We start from the raw sequence: 22,717 nt of genomic DNA, 5'->3' as shown, positions 1-22,717 counted from the left end.
ATATTCTTATAACCTCTCTCTTATCATTATCCAGTTATATGTGTGTGTCTAGTTGTCACTTTTTATTAAATGTTTTGCATAGCTTACAAAGTTAAGCAATTTATTTTTTCAAAATTGTTCATGTAAAATTTGCATTTGATGAATGTTTCAGGTAAATATTCTTCCTTGCTGTTCAATATTTCTTTATCTTTTCAACCATTGAATAACAGCAGCTGTGATGGTGCTAAATGTCATTCTCTATATGAAGCTTGCCTGATAATGAGTTTGCCTGCTGATTTGCTTCCTGAAACAAAGTGAGTATAAACATTCTGTTTAATATAAGAAATTATCATTTCGTACCTTGTAACAGTATTATTATGATTTTAGAAATGTTTAATTTAGATTTACAGTAGTACTTCATAGCATAAATGCCTTACACACTAAACATTTTGCACACTGAATTCACATACAGGCTGAAAAAATGATCTTCATGATAGGCTGAGTCCTGCATTATGAACCACATGCAAATATCATGACATATTATCAACTCGGCAAATATGAAATTCATTTTTTATTCCTTTTTCATTTTGTTGTGTGGTGTTGAAGTAGAGAAAATGAATATATGTAAGTAAACAAAAATGAAAACAAGCAGAAGAGCAAACAATTTATATTTTATATTCAATATATATTTCTGAGTCAAGTGAAAGAGAAACATGGCAAAATAAAATTTTGAACAAGGCCAAAAAAAAGCAACCTTATTTTATCATAGATTCTGAATATGACTCTATTGATTTTGAGATAATCTAACATAAGTCTTCTTCAGGGCAAAAAATAAAAATGTTTTGAGAGGGGCAACAACCAGTTTTATATCAAAGGTGGTGGTGGGAGCACAGTGAGCATGTGTGTACCATCTGCCAAGTAAAATAGTTATGAAACACTATGACATTAGAATTATAGAAGGATTGGGATTGGCTTGAAATTAATGACATAAATTAAAGAATATAAACTTATGTGAATATTAAAAGCAGAAATCCATTTTACTTACTGAAGAAGCATCATGGATAATTTTTGGAGAATCAAAGCCAAAATTGTATCAATTATCCAAATATGATAGACTATTGAAGATTTGTTTACTTCTCCTTTTCGAACATAACATGCATATTCTGTAATGGTCTTGTAGTTTGGCTGATGTATGACAAACTAAGTGCTATCAGTTCCCATAGAATTAAAATAAGCGATAAGATCTTTAAGAATCAAACAATGAATTGTACTGAAAAGTGAGAAAGCGATCTGAAAGTTGAACTTCTAGAGAATCTGGGCAATTTTATAGCTGATAGAAAGATGAAATGGTTAATAACAAGGTTATTATAATTATTTCTAATAGTGAAATGTCTTTTTTATGGCAAGATGAATTTTTTAAAAAGGCTTTGTCAATGATTATGAGAGAAAATCATCTTCAATAGTAACTGATTAAAAATAATAAGTTCATAAAAAGGCAAAGTTCTTAGTAATCACTATAGACAGCCTGAGATTTGGAATCCTCCTTCTGCCCCCCTCCAAAAAAGGATAATGATGAATCTTCCATTCTGCAACCTAGCAGAATACTGGAAAGATTCAGATTAAAGTAAATGAAAAAACTAAGATAATGTTTACATATAGTACACGTAAATTATTTTATCAATAATAAATTATAGTAAATGTTGAGCATTCCAAATTTGATGGTGTTTTAAATATTCTCTAATTTTTTTTTTTTACGTAACTATGCAATTTACAGTCTGGTTCAACAACAGAAAAATATTTTTCCCGTAATGGCCTATATTGATGACAAATGATATCCATGAAGCGCACCATCCTAGAATGGAATACGCTTATTTTATAAGGTACCCACTGTATTATAAGTTTTTTTTTGTTTGTTTTGTTGCTTATTTATTAATCAGGTACAAAGTTGTTTCACAATACTTAGAAATATGATAAATCACCAAATATGGTTTTTTCTTATTGGTAGATGGGTTAATGGCAGAATTCTCTTAATCATCATAATAAATTAACTGTAAAATGCTTATGATGCTTATTATAGGAAAAGGTTAGTCTTAAATTTTCAGGCTAAAAAATTTTAATTGTGTAATATTTTAATGGGAAGCAATGCTAGTTTAGAATTTTTAGTAAATGTACTGCACAGTTGCTCATTAAAATATTATTATGCATTCATAAACAACCTTTAATTAAGAAATTTCCTTTTTCTGTGCAAAATCTATTGATATAGAATCAGTATTTACATAGAATTTGTAATTTTTATATAAATAAAAGCAAACATTTAGTTTAGTGCTTAAGAGGAAACATGTCAGTGAAGTCTGTCCATTATAGAGAGAATGTATTGTTATGAATTTTGTATATACGTATGTTACGGTGAAACACTGAAATCTGGAGAATGTCAACTTTCACTGACGAATGTCAACGTTCGCATAGTCTCTTGGTGTATGTCCGAAATATTTTCCAAATACTCTTATTTCTGACTTACACCAGTAAATGTCGACATTCACCATGTACTAATGGTGAATGTTGAACATATATGAATATTATTTTTTCTTCTTCATAATTCAGTCGCGAAAAAATGCTCTTGAGACTTAACATAAGAACTTAAAACACACAGTACATTCAAAATGAGAAAGGAAAATAATAGAAGTTAAAAACTTACTAAATTACGTGATTCAAATCTTATTTATTGCAATTATGACATTTTGAATTGCACAAGAGGCCCTTGCTTTTACCCTTGCATATATTTGTGGAACACTTCCTTTTGCAATAACAGTGTGTACATATACTCCTCTTTTTTTTTACTTACATCAGAGCATATCTGTGATTGTCGACATGCATCGGTGAGGGTCCGAATGTACAAGAATGTAATGCAATATTCGATCTTTCACCGACGCCTAACCAATGGATGCTGTAACTATAGTTGTCACATGTGTGGAGGTCGCTCTGCAATTCCGCTTGGCTACAATAGCAATATATCGATTTTCCGCAGGGGTTGTAACCCTTGGGCGACCGGCTACGGACCTTCGGACAACTGTCTGTGTGGTTTGTTTCCATAAACATGAAATTATAGAATGATGAACACCGTAGAAAAGAGCAACATCTGTGATCGACTGTCCTGCTTCAATGTGCCTCACAGAACGCCAGTCTTCTGGAAGTCATAGAAACACATATGTCATGAAAACAAATTGTAGTTTTAAACACCTTCTATCAGCGTTTAGAATCAACTTCTGTAACCCTTCATAAAGCTGGCTTCTTATAAGACTGCCTTCTTTGCACATTTCTTGACATGAAAGTGTGATTGTTACCTAACATATTTGCATACTTCCATCTACGAATTGCATCCTCTTCAATTCTGATTGGCTTCCGGAAATTAGCATTTTCCTCTCCGTGCTTAACTTTTGGAAGTGAGTGTAATTTTTTATGCAGTTAAGTCATGTAATTGTATTTTTTAATCTCTTTCAAGATTTTTGCATTATTTATGATGAATTATGTATCGTCATTCATCATCATTCATTAATGAAACTTTTTTCCTTATGATACACTGCATATTTTTGCATGTGTCTAAGTAGTTTGAAGTGTAATTGCTGATTGTTAACTGCTGTTTGAAGTACAGTCATGTGCAAAAGTTTAAGACCAGTAGCCGTTTTTCTGTATTTTAACAGATTTCACCGTTTTCACACATGATATCATTGTCTCACGAGTTAATTGCATCAAATGCTTTCTACTGCTGTAAATATAACGTGGTCTCATTTATCAGTAGTTTGTTATTGGAGTTTGCTTACACAGTACTGTTGTATAATTCTTGTAATGGGTAAAAAACCTTCACTTACTATTGAAAAACAGGCAAAAATGAACGTGAAATGGGTTTTCTGAACATGAAATGGGTTTGAAGGTAAATGTCAGCAAGACAGGCGTGCATCAATCTATCAGTAGGGAAATTATACAGATCTTAAGAGAAGCGGTCGCCCAAGAAAAACTTGTGCACGTGATGATAGTGTTATAAGAAGGATGATCACTCGATGTCCAACAACCTCCTGCAATAAAATTAAAGCTTCTCTGGTGCAAAGGGTACCAACGTGAGTTCGAATACTATTTCGAGATGCTTGACTAAAGATTATGGCTTTTTTTCCCTATAAACCTGCAAGGAAACCTCAATTTACTGAAAATATGAAAAAGGAACAACTGACATTTGCCAGACAGTATCAGATTTGGACCAAACAACAGTGGAGTACAGTGTTATTTTCCAATGAGTCAGGTGTGCTGCAATTTTCTGCACATGCTAAATGTATTTGCCGCCCATTTGGAAAAAGATATGATGATAGATATACGATTCCAACAGTGAAGCACCTTACAGCCAGATGATATGGGGTGCAATGTCTGCATCTGGTACTGATGCTGTATATTTCCTGCCATCTAAAACCACGATGAACAGCAGTCGGTACCTTAATTTGTTATGTGACAAGTTGAAGCTTCACTTGGATGTGGAAGCTTCACCCATCATGCATGATGGGTCTCTGTGTAACAGGGCAAGGAATGTTAAGGACTATCTGAGGGCTACTCAAATCCAAGTGCTTGATTGGCCAGTTAACATCCCAGTTTTGGATCCCGCAGAGAATCTGTGGTGTATTGTGAAAATTAAATACGCGAAGAAGCTACCATCCAGTGCTACAGAACTTGTTGAAGCAATAAAACATGTCTGGTGTACAGATATTTCTCAAGCTTACTGCCAGTCTCTTCTTCATAGCATGATAAAAAGTAAAGGGGCAGTGATAAAAAGTAGTGATAAAATGTAAAGGAGGTCCGACAAAATACTGACTATACTTCAATAAACTTAAGAACCTATTTTTTTCATTTATAACATGCCCACCAGCGGGCAAGCAGTAAAGATGCTGAACACTGGTAGTTCGGTCCGAGGTTCGAATCCCGCAAACGGGCTGGCTGCATGGGCGTTTTCATGGTTTTGCCCATGTGTAACATGTATATGAGCCAGTTTCCCTTAAAAAGTCCTCCACGAAGGCATACCTCCCTTTAGGCAGATAGCCCTCGTATGCTTTGCCATAATTGAATAACCCAACCCAACCCTAACTTCATTTATAACATATGATTTTGTTGCAGAATTCCAATAAATCTGATTTTTCCCATGTGTGGTCTTAAACATTTGCACATGACTATATAACTGCTGCTCATCAATAAATGTCTTTTGTATCTTTCATTAATGAATATTGATGATACATTTGCAAATGCTGATTTTTGTTTATGTGTTATTAGAAGTCCTGAAAGATGCAAAGCTGGAGATTATATTGAACAAGAAGCTCAGCCTATTTACTTTTCAGAAAACCAAATCTTAAGTGAGAAAGGTGCATCAACAGTATGTATAGAATTAGACTATACACCTGATGCCAAGCTCACTGAGATGTTAAGCTTAGTAAGCATCATTATTTCTTGGTTAAAAATTCTGTAATTGCAAGAGAGTGTAATAATTAAAGATGTTTTAATGCATTAATTAAGTAATCTAATGGGTGTGATCAAACTTTGGTTCTTATGATGTTGTATTAGGAAACAACTTCCTTATTATTATGTGGTCATGGACACTTAGCCACAGGATATGTAGTCGACACAGATAATTAACCGACAGAACATTTCGCCAACTGGACATTTAGCTGACAAGTTATTTAATCAATAGCATATATAGCTGGGAAAGTGTAGGTGTAAATAATAAAATTGTGACAATATTTTAGTAAAATTTGACCATATATATATCTAACAAAAGTCTGCGTCCAGGATACACAGCAAAAAGATTTATGGACAAGTACCACATTTTTGTCTTTATTTAGTGGTAAAGAATGTATAGATTTACAGAAAGGCAACCTTACTTTAGGGAATATTTCAAAATCAATTTCAAGAGCAATCAGACATAGGCAGGAAACAATTTTATATGAAAAGAAATGAGTAGAGCAAAGCGAAAAAATTGTGATTTGTCGAGGGAAATGGTTGTGAAAGATGAAAAGTCTAAGATATTAGTGATTTGAAAGCATTGAAAAATTAATGTCATGAAATAAAGAAGAAAACTCATTATTAGCTAACAAAACTTTGTTATTTCTGCTTTACTAGCATGTGATTCGTGTTTTATCCACATTTTTTAATGAGAAGATTCAACTCTCTTTCATTATCAGCCAAACTGACAACCACATTGAGCACCGCCTGAGATAACCACTGACCTGACTTTGTTTTAAAAGTCTTACAGTGTTAATAGTCATCCTGACAAAAGGGATTATTTCTTCCGTATAAAAATATAAATATAAATATTACATGGGCATACAAGGCTTGTGTATACGCATAGATATGTTAATTACAAACATCATCTTGTACAAGTTACTTGTGATAGTTACATAAAATCATGACAGTTATGTGCACATTTAAACATTATCTGAATTCATATTTACAATACTTTTACCGATATAATCAAAGTAAACTTGTTATTCATTTACACACTGACTGGATTTTCAGTGTCATTTTTAACTGCTTTATAATATTATTTTTAACAAGTGCATACAAAATGGATAGTAATATGCTTATATTACAATAGTTTTTGCTCTTACGGTCCTGTTATTATTCTACAGTGTGAGCTATTTTTCTAGTGTTGATTTTCAGTTGTTGTAGTATTATCTGGCTTAAATTGGGTGGGGAATTATGTGATTCAGTTTTCTGGTACTTTGGCTGAATTGCTGGGAAAAGTTCCAACTGCTATTAAAGTTGTAATACCAATCAAGGGAGTATCTTTGTTACTGTTCAATTACTTGGATATTACTGCAAGAGTGAACTACACTAATCTGCTGCTTCGGTAACTGTGGTTTGACAGCTCAATGTACTCCACTTTTGCAAGGCTTCTCCTCTACACTTTGATTTGTTATTAAAATTATGCTGCAAAGATACAATTCTCAAGGGATGAGGAGAATCTCATAGTACCTTGCTGAGCATAGCCTGATCACCTCCTCTATCTTAGTTTTCGTCTGCTTGTTGCCGCAGGTATTCTCCGCTCACTGCTGCCAGTATTCACTGCTTGGCATTTTTAAATGCAGTTTGTCGGTTTGTGGTTGGTTGAAGAGTTAGTGATCTGTATTACCTACCACACCACACTCACACAATTCTGATGCTCATTTTCCGAATCTCTTAAGATAATGTGGGAAGGGACCATGGCCAGTGATGAATTAAGTTTGTGCTCCGCTATATGTATTAATTGAGCATTTTACTTTCGGAAAGAACGTGTAGGTTTTCTTCCCTGTGCTATCACTTTCCCATCCTTTCTGACATTCTTGTAAAAGGCTTTTGAGTGGGATTTTTTTTAAAAATAGGACTGCTGCACACTTACTGCATTTTCCAGTCTACTGAAATCTTTGGCTGCAGATTTTGCAAGCACGTCCGCTGCTTCGTTACCAGTAATACCCAGATGAGCTGGAACCCAGATCAGGATAGATCTGTCATCTGGTGGGATACTTAGAAGAATTTTCTGAATCTCTTGCTCCAAAGGACTCCTTGTCTTATGCCCTCGGATGGACTCCAAACTTGAGGGAGAGTCACTATATGTATATATATATATATATATTGACCTTTATTTATAATTGATATTTTGCCAAATTGATGGGTGCTTTTAATGCAAGAAGCTCCGCCTGAAAGACAGTATTTTTGTCTGCCAGTCATCTTTCCCAAGTTTTAACCACTTCTTCTTGGACACAGTAGGCGCAGCCTGTGCTCTTCTCTGTCTTTGAGCCATCTGTATATATAGCTAATGTTTTCTCATTTGGTGGGGTGTAGACAGAACTACACTTATAACAAACTCCATTAAGCTAAAATTCCATAAAAATTAAAATCAGAGATGGGATCTTTAAGAACTGAACAGGTTTCAAAAGTAACTTGAAAATCGAATTTGTGGAGAATCTGAACAATTTTGTAACTAATGGAGAGATGAAATATTATGATTATTTTTATATTATTATATATAGATTATTAGGATTGTTTTTTATAGCTGAAGATCTTTTATGTTAGCAAGAGGTTTATGATAGCTTTTATTATTGAAAGGCTTCATCGTTGTCTTTGACAGAAAATCATTTTTCAATGGAAACATTTCAAATAATTAGTTCCTCAGCAAGTGTTCTGATATGCAAATTTTAGGAGTATGATATATGCAATAGTAATAAGCAGATATCTTTTAGATGGGAGTGACATGATTTTGCATGAAAAAGCAAACAAGACAACTGTCTAGTAAATGGCAAACATGTTTGTGAGATCAAAACTTATCTATAAACTGTTAAAATGTAATGTTTGTTGATAATTTATTGTGCAAATAGGTTTTTAAGTAATAAGTTATAAAATTTTGTATTGAATTATGAGGCCAGCATAACCTCTGATATATTTATTGAAATACGAGGCATGTGCTACCGATGGGAAATATAATGTTTTGTATGTAGAAATTATTGTGAAATAGAATGTTTTAACACCAAAGAATTAATAATGATCTTTATGTGCATTTTAGAGAAAAAATGAGTTGTTTTATTTTCTCCTATATCCATTATGTTTTGCCTTTAAAACAGAGCAATTTGTTAAAAAAAATAAACAGCTCCATATTGCAGCTACGAGCCTTCTAAGAAATTGGAAATGTATAAATTGTAAAAAACACAGGTTATGTAAATTTATTATTAATTATTTTATTCACATTGTTAAAAATTTAAGAAACTTGATTAAAGTATTTATCTTAAAATTAAGCTTGATTTAAAAAATTAAGTATTTACACAGTTCTAGACTTAATTTGTTTGAAATGCTCTATTTTGATAAATATTATATTTATTTTATTCTTAGCTTGCATATATATAATCATGAATCTTTAGCATACAGAAAGAAAACTTACATTTTCAAAATCTGTTTTGTTAGATATTTGTATTCAAAAACATATAACAAGTATTAAAAAAGAAAATATCGAAATTAATCTTTCTGTCAACTATGAAATTGCTTAGATTCCCCATAAGTTCAATTTTGAAGTTATTTTCTCACATATCAGAAAAATTCATTGCTCTATTCTTAAAAATCCAATCTTTGATTTTAATTCCTGCGAAATTTTAGCCTATTATGTCAGTGTAGTTTGAGATATATAGGGCAAACTGAAAGAGCATTGAAATTTCTCTTCAGGAATAGTGAATCATATGTTTGAAAGGAGAAATAAATGAATTTAATAGGTAATCATTTTTTGATACTTGATCATAATTTTGACTTTTGATCTAAAAAAAATTATCTGTAGAGCTTCTTAAATAATGAGCTAGATTTCTTTCAACCCTTTCACATTAACACAAAATTTTCTTATTTAGTTAATGACATTAATTTTTCAATTCTTTCAAAATTCTAATATTCAAAATTCCTTTTTCGGGTTTCATTATTATTTTCCTCTACAGATCACATTACATTTAATTTTGCTTTGTTTCACTCATTTCTTCCCATATAAAATTGTATCTCTCCTCTGACTGCTGAAATTGACAATTTAAAAGTTGTTTAAGTGCCTAATAATTTTTTCCATAGCGGCCATATCTTGTTACATTTGAAACAGCAGAATAGCATATTTGTTGCCAATCTAGATAAACTAATCTTCGCAACAACAAAGATAACACCTTCTTTTATTATTGCGAACTAAATCATGCTTAATCCATTCTGGAATTTATTCAAGGAAATAAGTATTTAAGATTTACTTCATAATTTTTAACATAGATATTTTGAGTTTTTATATATTTTTGCCTTATCGTGAAACAAGAACTGAATTGAATGATAAATACTGAATTGTATGTGAAAAACTGTTTCCTTTTTGTTTTGTTTGCTTAATTTCTTTTACACATTGTTTTAGATTTATTATAGTGTTTGAATAGAACATGTGGCAGTGATTAGATAATTCTTCAAATGATATAAATTTGTGCATTCTGAGTCAAAATCATAATGTGAGTGTGTACCAGTATACCAGAGATTATTAGGTTTAGGATTAGGATTAGTTATAATATAAACGAAATGTAACGCTTTTAAGTGAACCTAGCGCCAGAGTGTTGCTATGGTAAACAAACATTTATTCTATTGTGGTTTATGCGCTATCGACGAAGTAGATTTAATTCAATCCAATAAGTTTAAATGAAATGCAAGAAAAAATGCATATAATTTAATATTTTGTACAAGTGGTCATCAGACACATGCGGTCATCAGATTTTTTCTAGTAAACGAGGGATAACGCTCGAATATTAAGATTATTTATGCAACATGTGTCAAATAATTTCCGGAAATGTGAATATGTTAAAGACATTACGAACAGTTCATAAACAAATTTTTGCATTTTACTAATTAAAACTCTGTGGAAGTACCTATTAATATGTTTTTAGTTATATTCAATTAGCTAAATTCCAATACTGTTTTGAAGGATATTTTTTTCTTATTGTTTAATGTTATCAAAATAACCATGGACAGACGTGATCATATTATGTATATATATGTATCATAGAAATTTTTAGTTTCACATTTTTTATGACATTCCTTCCCACCGAAAATAGTTCTTATTTCAAGGATATTTAATATTGATTTATTATTTTTATTTTCTTAACTTTCACTGTACTTTTGGGTATTTCTGTTCACAGAGGTTAAACACAAGCTTGGATTAACCTGTGCATCAGCATCTCAGTCTTCCTTTGTTGTCTTTTCCACCATACCCATGAATATTTCTGTTAAAAAATGGAGTCTGTTTTATCTTACCATTCATTTTCTCATTTCTACAGCCAAGATCTTATTGGTATCCTCATCTTTACATTTCAAGACCATACTATCATCAGTTTTACATTTCAAAATGCAATAGTAGGATTATTATGGAATTGACAACAAAGAAAATTTTATGGAAAATCTCTAATTCTCAAGAAAGAAGCAGAAGCTTTGGGAAAATCTCTGTATTTTTCTTAGTGATTTTCTTGTTACATTGGTATTTCAATGAACTTGACAGTTACCTTTTGTGGAGAGTCAAACAAAAGCAGTGTTTAATTTTGCATTTCCTAATTTGATTAATTTTGCATTTTGCACTTCATCTTGAAGCATATTTTATATTCTTTCATCTTGCCATAAATATTTTACACACATTGTTTTTCATAAGTGCTTTATGTAAGATTATTTTGTGAATGTTCTAACTTTTGAGATTGGTTTCATGAGATTTCATTTTACTTAACTATAGCATTGTTAAGTTGTTATAGTTTTGCATTATGTCCTTTTATTAATAATAATTAGTTTATATTAGAATGTATCTATACTAGTCATATTTTATCTGTTGCAGGATAAGTGTAGAAGGAAGAAATTTAATATTTTTTTAGTTATTAAAGCAGAATGATATAAGACAGAAAAGAATTATTAAAAATCAATGCAATAAATTTTCACTTTATAAGGATCTTGAAATTTTCCATAAAATTGAAAAATAATGTTAAGAAATTTAAAAAGAAAAGCATATATTCTTATTTCAAATAGTGATTAAATGAATTTTTTATATAAAAGTAAACTCTTATTATCTTTATGGTGTAAAATGCTGAAAAATATGAGTTCTGCATTTTGTAAGGATAAATGCATACTTGTATTTCAAAAGTATTTGGCTGATTGTTAAATATTTACTTATAGCAAGATCGTTCAATTGTGAATTTACATCTCATGCATACCAGTTATTTCATGTTTGTGATGGTCATGACTCTGGTTTGCTATTCTTTGATCAAAGGCAGATATCGACATCCAAAAAATTCTTTATCTCTTGAAAAGGTGAGTACTTTTAAAAATAGATAAATTCACATACATTTGTTTTGCGTATATATGAAAGTCAATATTTTTAACATTGAGTTACTATTTAAAATCAATTTTATATTTTCATATGTTGGAAGTGAACCTTAGATGATTTTTTTTTCATTCATTTAATCATAATGTAACATTTCAGAAAATTTCCAAAACAAATCAAGTTTACTATTTGACTAGAATTCAGAATGCTTTTGGAAGTTGTGATTAATGGCAAACTCTAAGAATCAGCTTTGCACTAAGGACATTTGAAAAATTAATTGAAGCTCATATGTTTTGTACAGTTGATAAGGGCTGAACGCAAATTCTTTCTAATCTTCTTGTCTGCCAATTTCCAAGACATAATAAAGTCTATGGATTTCACAAGCTAAGTGAAAACAACATGTGCACTGAAGTGAAGGGGAAAAAACATTAATCTATTGGTGGTGGGGGGATAGTAACTCAACACATAAAAAAAAGATTTCAGTCTTGTAAATACTGCATATGAATGCCTGAATTAGGACAGTACAGTTTTTGCTTTAACTGTTTAATATAAAATACAGTACAAAGTCCGTAATCCGGACTTGTCTGGACTTTGGCGATTCCGGATTAGGGTTTTTTCTGGATTATAGATCATCAATTAAAATCTGGTAAGGTGGCATGCAGAAATTATACAATTAAAAATATGAAACTGTAATTTATGAAATAAAGAGCAATTATGATCTAAAGGGTATCAAAATTTACAAAAAAAAAAAAAAAAAAAAAAAAAAAAAGCTTAATATTTATTTGTTTACTTTATTAAACATTTCTTTCAATGTAATTGAGTATAAAATAAACCTTTAGATAGTGGCTGTTCATTAATATATGAATGACTAATTGAAGTAATTACTGTTACCTTTAAGGTAAAAAATAAAATATGTACATAAGGCAGAAACTAAACTATTTTTTAAAAAAATTGCTCTTCTTTATTAACTTAAAAATAACTGCTTTTTTTAAGTGTGATATTTAATTAAGTAATATTGTAAATCCTACATATATTTAAACAAAATATACTTCTTTATTGCATTATTTAAACCAATTAAGGGAATTTTATTTAAGGAAGCATTTAAGGGAAGTTCATACATCTTGCAAAAACATTTATGGTATTCTACCCCATGAAACATTTACTCTCCAAACTAGAATCATGCAATTACGATTTTTTAATTATCATTTCGACAAAATTCATAAATTAAATTAGATATATACAACGAGCCTTTTTTGGGATATAATATTTCTATCTTCCAAATGATTGCGATATTCTGACAAAAATTATTGTTCTGCTTTTGAATAAATAGTTCAATGAGGGCTAGAAATTCATCAAATTGATGAGGAGTCATGCAAAAGTAATGAAAAGAAATTTCGTTTCGTTCAAGTGCATTTCAATTAAATTATTTGCATCTCTTTGCTGCAGTCATCTCTCACATATTAATATAAACCACTGCATTCTGCTTCTCTGACACAATGCAGAAAGTAAAATAAGTTCTAATCAAACAGAAATTAAATCCATTTTAATTAAAAAATGTAATCATAAAAAGTCAAAATACCACACAAAAATTTCACATTTTCCTCCAAGTTTCTGATATGAAGCACCATCTAGAGCATATGACAACTTTTAAAGTGACAGTTCCACGCTGGTGTGAATCAACGTATGCGGAAAGCGTTTTTTTCTGCGTTACTGCTTTTCGCCCCAACAGACCAGTGTGAACGCAGCTTTATACATGAACAAAGTGTTACTGTATTAAGGGAAAGAAACATTTATCCAAGAAAAGCGAACTATGTTCTCTCTATCCATTGACAAAGGTGATCTCTTACAGGTGGGAGGATGTCTTCCAAAATTCATCTTTTAGCATTGAACATCAATCATCCTGCAATACTTCTTTCTCAAGATTCTGTAATACTTCCTCTCAAAATCAAATCCTGAGATTGATTACTGGAGCAGTTAAAACCATTCCAATCCAGGCTATGTTATTGCTTACCGATAATAAACCAACAGAAGAGATTATTCAGGAAAAGGCTGTGTGTCTTTATGAAAAATTAATTCGTCTTTCAGGTAACACCTACTGGAGAAATTATGACACAAACAAAAATATAAGATTAAAAACACAGACAGGTCCTATCCAGAGAATCCTGACCATAAAAGAAACTCGTCATCCTTCTTGCTGCTGAAATTTTTCCAAATCAATTAGACCCTCAGTGTGTTGTTTGTTTGGAGGGTGGAGTTCACTCGATCCAGCCTGTGCATAAGAAATTGACAAGTTGTTGAGAGCTATTACTCTGGAGACTATACACACCAATTATCCTGGTTAGGGCAGGTTGCATATGTCTACGGATGGATCACGCCTGTTTCAGAATTGAAATACAAGAGCTGGTGTCTTCTCTGACTTGTTTGCATTCTATTTGTCCATTGGTCCATGTACCACTCCGTTTGATGGAGAGGTGGAAGCCATTAAGTAAGCTTCTCAACAACTCCTTACTAGGTGTGAGAGTTTTGATAATGCTGTTATTTTGGCAGATTCTTATGTCTGCAATACAGGCTATTATCTATTTGAAACCTTTCAACTCGCAAAGTATTAAAGACTGTATATCTAATTTAAGTACATTACAAACCTTACATAAAAAAAGTTATTTTACAGTAGTTCACTGTGGAATATTTGGTAATGAAATTACTGACTTTTTAGCTAAAAAAGGAATTAAAATCTTACAGATTCCATCAAATCCTATCCTTTATCCTACTGTAATGGGAGTAATAAAAGAACACATGAATAATGACTTTTGATCCTGACAAGCAGAGCAAATCAAAACATTGGAGGGATTTTCTTTGAAAAATAACTGCTGCCCCAAGACAAATCACAGGTGCAGTTTTTTGGTTAGACTGGACATGATTGCCTTGTGGGTCATTTATTTAGATTTTGGCATCTTTTTTCCCTAACTGCATATTATGTGGGAGAGACACTGTTATAGATGCTTCTCATCTTAAGGAATGCCATAAAGTGACAGATACTGGCAGGCAAGAGAGAAACTTCAAGATCTTCAGACTGTTTGACATTTTCCTTCTCCCCAAATTATGTTCAAAATTTTACATTTTGTTCTTTTTCACGTGTTTGTGTTGAGTGTACTTGTCACACTCTAGTGAATGAATTGTATGTTCAAGTGCTACTACTAAAAATAAAAAATAAATACTTCCTTCTCAACATAACTTTAGAGAATTACTAGTGAAAGAACATCATATGTGATATTACATACCTTCATGCTGGTCCTTTTTTATCCCACTTCATCGAGTTTTACTACTAGATTAAGCAGAGGGAAAAGACTAATAAACAGTTGTGTCAACCACTGCTTAAGATGTCATCAATTTAAAACTCTTTCAACACTGCAATTGAAGGGTGACCTTTGCAATGACCTTTTTTCGCATGTGGTGTGGACTATGCTGGTTCTAATACCTTAAATTCAATAAGGTTCATGGTTGTTTGCTTGTCAACCAGAGTCTTGAAGAGTCCTCAAAGTAAACTTTCACCTTTCTATCAGGATTGAATCTGATAGGGTGGGAGTATGTTTACTTTTACGCTTCACATAATTAAACTACCTCTATTTCATTGCCCTGCATTGGGAACATGTTTTTGAAATTATCTTGTTTAGAATTCAGCCAAAAAACAAATTGCATTTTAAAAATAATGTATTATGATGATACTGTGTGTCACGAACGAAATTATACTGTGTGTCCATTATAATAAATAACTATATGAAATAAGCACTTCAACTGATCTAACTGGGCTGCTGTATTTTAATTTGAAACATCCTTATACATTTAAAAAAACAAAATCTGAAAGGTTTCAGATCTTAAATTACGTCCAAAGGGGCATTTGTTTAATGTTTTGTGTGTTACCTTTATTTATTAAATATCATGTTTTTCGCACTTAAACCATAAAATTAAGTTCAAGAGCAATAACGCAAAGTAATTTTAAATTGAGAATATCTTTAGAATTTTTGATACACAGTCTCACGCACTGGATATAAAAATGTTTTTTTCTGTGCAACATTGCCATTGCTCACTTTGAAATCCTCGAGTTTGTTAAACAAAAATTAGTTAAAGTTTTACAAAATATAAAATCGATAATAAAGCAAATTCCAAATTTGAAATTTGGGCTTCTAGTTGCACATATTCCCAGTAGTATTACATCATTCAAAATTGGATGGCTCTAGGTACCGTAGTTTTATCACAATACGAGAAACATATATACATTTATTCAGATTCTTCATTATTTAATTTCTTCAAATATAATATAGGGCAATAATATTTGGTGGCAACAGTTTGAAAAGTTATACAGCCTTTTAAAGTTTTCAATGCAAAATCACAAAATGAAAACATTGCTCAGGGACATAATAGTCCCTCAGGGACAAAGCCCCTTTGGACTAATTACTGAAAAATAATTTCATTTCTTTCATTCAACTTGCAATGTTTTAAATATCATCTTGTTTTGGCACAATCACAAAATCATTTTGTTTATTAGACTTTTGAAATGGAATACATGTCACTTTTTCTTCGGAAAATACTGATGATTTTACAATTCTAATTAATCAAAATAAATAAATAAATAAATAAATAAGTTTTCTTAATTTATGTATATTATGTGTATAAGAAGGTTGTTGTTTCAAATTAATATTTAGTGTTATAGTATTCTTCAAAAATAATAAATAATTTGGTGGTATGTGACTATAACTTTTTAATGTTTTGCAATCTTTTACCTGAATTCACTTTATTATCTGATTAAGCACCCCCCGAAAAAAAATTAATCAGAGCATCCCACTGTTTTAAAGTTCTTTTTATTGACTGTAAAACATAAAGACATCAAGCACTGCAATATTTCAAAATTTTATGAGCATTCTGTCCTAAAATTTCTTGAAGTTTGAAGTTTTCATTCGTTTCAAACTTTTTCAAAACAAAAATACCCATTTCTGTTACTCTCTGTAAAATTCATTATTTCTTTCCATAGCTCATAGTTATGAATGAATTTCCATAGAAACTACAGAAAATGTGTAACAGTTGGAGTTTATGCTAGTGAATAACAATTGCTGACAATAACTGCATTAACTTAAAAATAAATAAATAAATAAATAAATATAAATAAAAATAAAAATAAAAAAATTACACATCTGGAATTTCAACATGTGTCAATTGTACAACACTTTATTAATCATCTAATATGCATATTTCATGCACTAACCTATACACAGTTTAGTCATAGATGATTAACATAATTACACCACTGGACATCGATTGAAAACTTACATCAGCCAACATAGGTTATTTTCTTTTAACGTTGGTATTAGTAATAGGAAGCCAGGTCTCCATTCTGTGTTGTTATGGTAGTTACAGGCATCCTTCAAGATAAATGCCTGTTTGTTCTCATTATTCCCATAGCTTTTCAATCAGTTAACAAATGACTTTTGATGGAGTATATCCACATAATTATTATTTTACAGTGTACAGTACACTTCTGATTATCCGCAGAATTGGGTGGCGCGGCCGCCGCAGATAACAAAAATCGCGGATAATACGGAAAAAAGCTAAAAACGGGTGTAGCAAAAGAAAAAAACAGTCATTCTAACTTTGAAAACTCATTTTATATACAATAAAACGTAAAATAAACAGCAGAAAATGTTTAACTAACATTTAATATTTTATATATCACTCAAAACTAACCTAAAATGCATTTTGTTAATGAAAACAGAAAAGTACTTTGTATACTTACGAGAGGCGTCAAGGATACACAAAAAAAAAATTAATACATATGTACTGTTTTAATACTGTAATGTATTATGTAATTACAAAAGCATAATTATAAAACTACACCTTTTTGAAGAAATCAGTCATTAGTGTTTGCTTCTTCCTTTGGAAGCATTTTCTCTTGATCCGAGATTGAATATTTTGTAGCATAAGTTTCTCGGCCAATTCCGCGTTGTTTTGTTCTTCCAAATAGCTCAGCAATCCGTCGGCTTGTTGCAAAGCCGCTTCGTGCATCTTCCGCATCTGCACAGTGGGCTCTTCTTCGCTGTCTTTCATTCTCAGTCTCTCCCTTTGCTTTCTTCATAATTTTGTCATCTGTCAAGCGTTCTAAGCCAGGTTCATTGACGTCACACTCCAGCCATTCGTTAATGTTTTCAGCATCGACGTTCTCAAGACCCGGAACTGTTTTCACCATATCGGCAAGAGTTGCCATGGGCGTGTCAACATCCATTCTCTTCTTCACAACTCAAAGGGGTTAGGTTTGTTGTTGGCTTCAACATTAGGCATGAGTTTTCTCCATGATTTTATGAGGGTTGACGGTTTCACCGAGTCCCATGCAGATGCAATATTGTAGATGCTGTCCAAGATTGTGTAGTGTTTCCAAAACTCTTTCAGATCATAACCGTCTTCAATATTGGTTATTAGCAACTTGGTTCCATATGTCCTCTTCATTGTTGCAATGACTTGTTTTTGGTTAAAGTAATCAGTAATCAATGGGCAAAATTTCTGTCCTTGTGCCTTTGAAAGATATTTTTTTTTTTTTTTTTCTTTCCAATGACAACAAGTCTAAGTTTATGTCCACAGGTAGCATTACTGCAATACATGATAGTTATCCTTTCCTTGTTGCTTTTATGACCCGCCGCTTTACATTCATTTTCAAATGCTAAAGTGCGAGTGGGAAGACATTTCTACAAAAGTCCCGATTCGTCGGCATTGTAAATTTGTTCAAAAGATAGCTCTTTTTTTTAAACAAATTCTTCAAATTCATGGTGGAAATCGTCGGCTGCTTGTTGGTCACCACTAAGTTTCTCCCCACGAAGTTCAATTTCTCGAATTGCATGTCGCTGCTTAAAATGAGTCAACCAGCCAGAAGATGCATCAAAATTTCCTTTCAGGCCTAAAAACTCGAGAAAGGTTTTTGCCTTCGCCGCAAAGATAGGACCATTTACAGGAGTATCCTCTTTTCGAACTTGAGCTAACCACTCTATCAATGCCGTGTCTAGCTCATCAAAGGTAGAACCCTTCATAGTTTTTCACGTTTTCATTGCGGAAGCACTGTCTGACATTGATGCAAAGTTCATCAGTTTATCTTTTTGCTTTAGAATGTCACACACTGTTGTTTCTGCGATTCTGTAATCCATCTGCTGCCTTGTAGTGCTGTTTGCTACTTTCGAAATTAATTCTAGTTTTTGTGCAATCGTCAACACAACCTTCTTTCGTTTTCTTTACATTTTATTTCGGTAACAAAAAACACAAAACCAAAGAGCACAAGCACTGAACACAATAAAAGATAAGAACTTAACTCGGACCGGTTCGCAAACACTATCAGGCTTAAACTAACAATGGCGAGTGGGAGGAAGTGGATGTGTCAGTAAGATTAAGATGAGAAAGGGCGGTGGAGTGGGCACTGCAAGGGTGAATAAGAAATCACTTACTCATCAGAGGGGCCGAGGGGAAGGTTCCGAGAAGGCCTGGGATATTTTTGCTATAAATAAGCACAATGTTAGCAAATTTAACATTTCGCTCAGTTTTGTGAACATTTTTATTTTCTTTGCTTTACGCTCGTAAAAAAAACTTTGTGCGGCAGATGCGGATAATCAGGAGTCTACTGTACATGAACACATTTTTCTGTTGAAAAATGTTTTCTATCTACCCCCATTTTTTTGTGAATTAATAAAAGTATTTTCTCCCTTTTCTTTCAGATTCCATTAGATGCTTAAAACAACGAAAACTGTAATAGAGATGTAAATATATTTATCTTGTAATAAGATTGATTTGTAAAATAAATATTTTAGTTAATTTTTACGTGCCTTATTCGTTAATATTAACATAAGTATGTTTTTTGAAGAGAGAGAGATTACTACAAAAAAGGGTACTGTCTGTAATTTAATTGTAAGAGTATTGCAGGAAAACATGAATCTGAAAATCTAAATAACTTTGCAAAAACTTTATTGATACTTTAAAATTACAGTTTATTAGAGAAAACAATTTACAATATTTTTCAACATAAAATAATTTCAATAACTTAGACTATTCACAGTTCATAAATAACATGAATGTAAAAGTTTCAAAAGGTAATGCCACAACATTTCATTTTGCACTTTTTACAGTTAGTTGCACTGAACTTGAAATTCAATTACAGTGTTATGTAATGGAGGCTGAAAAAATATTTTTTTCTATATACAAATCACAACAATATAAAAAAGTTTGGAATCACAGGTATTTCTTCTGTATATAAATGTTAAAAAATAAAATCACAGATATTTATATTTTCTGTACATATATATCACAAAAATATATATGTTTAAGAATCATTTTTATTTATTTAAAAATTCTGCTTATTGAAGGTATAATTTATGTAGAATAAAGGAATACTTTTATAAAATTTAAAAGATTATGATATTAAAAAAATATCTTAAATCTCAATATTTACAATATAAAATATTCATGATGAATTTCTCATATATGCTCACATTTTATTAAAACAAAATTAATTTCTAAAAATTTTCTGATTTCCCCCCCCTTTTTAATAAGACTGTAAGTAAAGTCATAAAATGTTAATAAAGAGAATTCTTTAAATTGAGAATACTGCATATTTTTCATTTAAAAAATTGAAATAAATTCAAATAATGCACTGTTCTACATAGCTATGTACATTCTTAAAAACTTTATACAAATATAAATAATACAATATTTAGAGAGCACAGATTATAACATTCAAAATTTTGATAAAATATTTTACAAATTTAAAATTGCACATTGCTGGAATTCAAAAAATGTGAATTAAACAATATTTGAATATTTTTCTTGCTCAGATTAATGAAGAGTAATTGTTGATTCATTGAAGTTACCCTACATATCAATTCACATATATATATCAGATCATTCATACGTATTTCATAAGAAATTGAGTATTAAGGAAAAATCACAATCTATTATATACTTAAGGAAAAATCACAATCTTTCACTTCATATACATTTAGTAAACAGTGTATACATAATATGATTTTACGATGAAAAATATATGCTGTGTGCATTTTCATGGTGTAATATGCAAAAACAAAACAAAAGTGAAAATTTTTAAATGCACATAAGAAGAAATTTCATTAAATGCACATAAAAAGTGATTTTTCAATTAAGTATAAGATTCTGATTTCATAAAGTAAGAAGTGTATTTGTACAATAAATCTCTCAAAACAATAAAAAAAAAATATCAAATCTTCCCAAACTGAGTAACATAAAATAATTTAAGCAAGTTCTGCTACTAATTACAAAGATATACTAAACTAAATTCCACAAAGGAATTATTTTTTAATAATAATTCAATTAAAATTATTATTAAAAAGTAACAAGTATTAGTTCTTGCAAACAGATTCAAACACAGTAATTGGGACTAAACATTCTTTAGTATTAATAACTTACGTATCCTTTTAGCAAATCTCTCCTCCCAAAGGATCCTGCTTTATCATGCAATTCTAAAAAAATCTTATAAATGTTGATTTTCGTTCTTTCTAGGAGTACTTGGAAGACTTAAAAAACGTGTATATATATTATTCGTGTGTATGGGAAGAAGTTACATATAAAAATTACTTTTTTCAATAGTCTAAACTCAGGAACAGAGGCTATTTTTTTTTTCTTTTTCCTTCTCAGTAATCAGATGGCTTCTCAGAGAACCATTTGTTCTGATTTCTGAAATAGAGAAGTATGTGAAATCAAATTGTATAAAAATAGATTAAATGATAAATGTAACTTTTTTATTGATTACTATATACAAATCCATCAATGAACTGAGGGATTTCTGATGAAGAGAAGGAAAGCAAGTATTGCCACCTAGTATATCCTTGAAATGCATTCAGTAACAGTGGGGTATTTTGCTTGCATTGGGATGGTATTCTAGTAAAGCAAGTATAATTTTGTCGTCGTTCAAAAATATCAGATTCATGGAAATTGTCAAAAGCATTTGGCTAACGCAATAAAATGGTAGGTAAGAAAACTATGATGAGATAAGGTCTGCTGTGAAACAAAAGTGGTAAGATGTACTTTCCAGTATTAATTTTGGATTATGCATTAACAGTAGACTAGAGGGATTAGGCTAGTTCCCTAACATTTTAGGCATTAACATTTTTAAGTATGTTTTTACATAACTCTAAAAAATATTAAAGGAGACATTACTTTACGTCTTTTGAAACTCTGTACCATTTGAGTATAGACAGGTTTTTGCACAAATGGTTAGGAGTTTGGCGAGTTGTCTCTTCTTTACATGGGAAAGAACAAACTGGTTTCCATAGCTGTCCCCATAGTTACTTCAGATATGCTCTTGACTATTGGCAGTAGGTCATAAAAATTTTTAATTCTCTATTTTAGTTTGTCTTTAGGAAAGCTTTCTTACAATATATGAAATAATTTGAAGTAAAAAATATTGAGGCATTAATTCCAGTTTTAAACTGTGGAGAGGGAAGTAGAATGGAAAGCTAGTATTTACCCAAGAATGCATAACAGAGCACATGTACGCAACATCTAATCTTGTTTGATGATAAAAAATCATCATCAATCATATCACTATTATGATAGTGATAGTAAAAAAAAAAAAACACTTACTATCAATATCATAATTCTATGGTTATATTAATTTGTCTACTATATTTTTGTGGATAATATATTTTTAAAAGAAAAAAAAATTGCAAAAGGTAGATTTATTTCATATGTTCTCATTTGTACAAATATGAAACAGGTGCCCATTTGAGTAGTGATTATTAACTAATGAGTATTGATCATTCTCAGAAAACACTATGCAATACTAAACATATGGATTCCAACATCCGTCCATTATGCAACACGTGCAAT

At 31.1% G+C, this 22,717-nt stretch overlaps 2 protein-coding genes across 4 annotated transcripts in view; one reads left to right on the top strand and one right to left on the bottom strand.

Moving 5' to 3' along the window:
• Window positions 1-19,673, top strand: part of LOC118184901 (transmembrane protein 248-like) — a 71,926-nt gene extending 52,253 nt beyond the window's left edge. For both annotated transcript variants that reach the window (XM_085810474.1, XM_085810473.1), the window contains exons 4-7: window positions 152-293; window positions 5,284-5,440; window positions 11,686-11,820; window positions 19,576-19,673. In XM_085810474.1, the coding sequence (XP_085666600.1) occupies window positions 152-293; window positions 5,284-5,440; window positions 11,686-11,820; window positions 19,576-19,593 (452 nt within the window). In that variant the 3' untranslated portion in view covers window positions 19,594-19,673. The remainder of the gene's footprint in view (window positions 1-151; window positions 294-5,283; window positions 5,441-11,685; window positions 11,821-19,575) is intronic.
• A 132-nt stretch (window positions 19,674-19,805) lies between these two features.
• Window positions 19,806-22,717, bottom strand: part of LOC118184900 (carboxypeptidase D-like) — a 150,516-nt gene continuing 147,604 nt past the window's right edge. For both annotated transcript variants that reach the window (XM_035354629.2, XM_035354628.2), the window contains one exon: window positions 19,806-21,562. In XM_035354629.2, the coding sequence (XP_035210520.1) occupies window position 21,562 (1 nt within the window). In that variant the 3' untranslated portion in view covers window positions 19,806-21,561. The remainder of the gene's footprint in view (window positions 21,563-22,717) is intronic.

The sequence above is a fragment of the Stegodyphus dumicola genome, chromosome 2, assembly GCF_044657685.1.
Source record: "Stegodyphus dumicola isolate Sdum_Otavi_A_Nest chromosome 2, ASM4465768v1".
Classification (NCBI taxonomy): domain Eukaryota; kingdom Metazoa; phylum Arthropoda; class Arachnida; order Araneae; family Eresidae; genus Stegodyphus; species Stegodyphus dumicola.
This window is presented reverse-complemented; position numbering and strand designations above follow the sequence as displayed.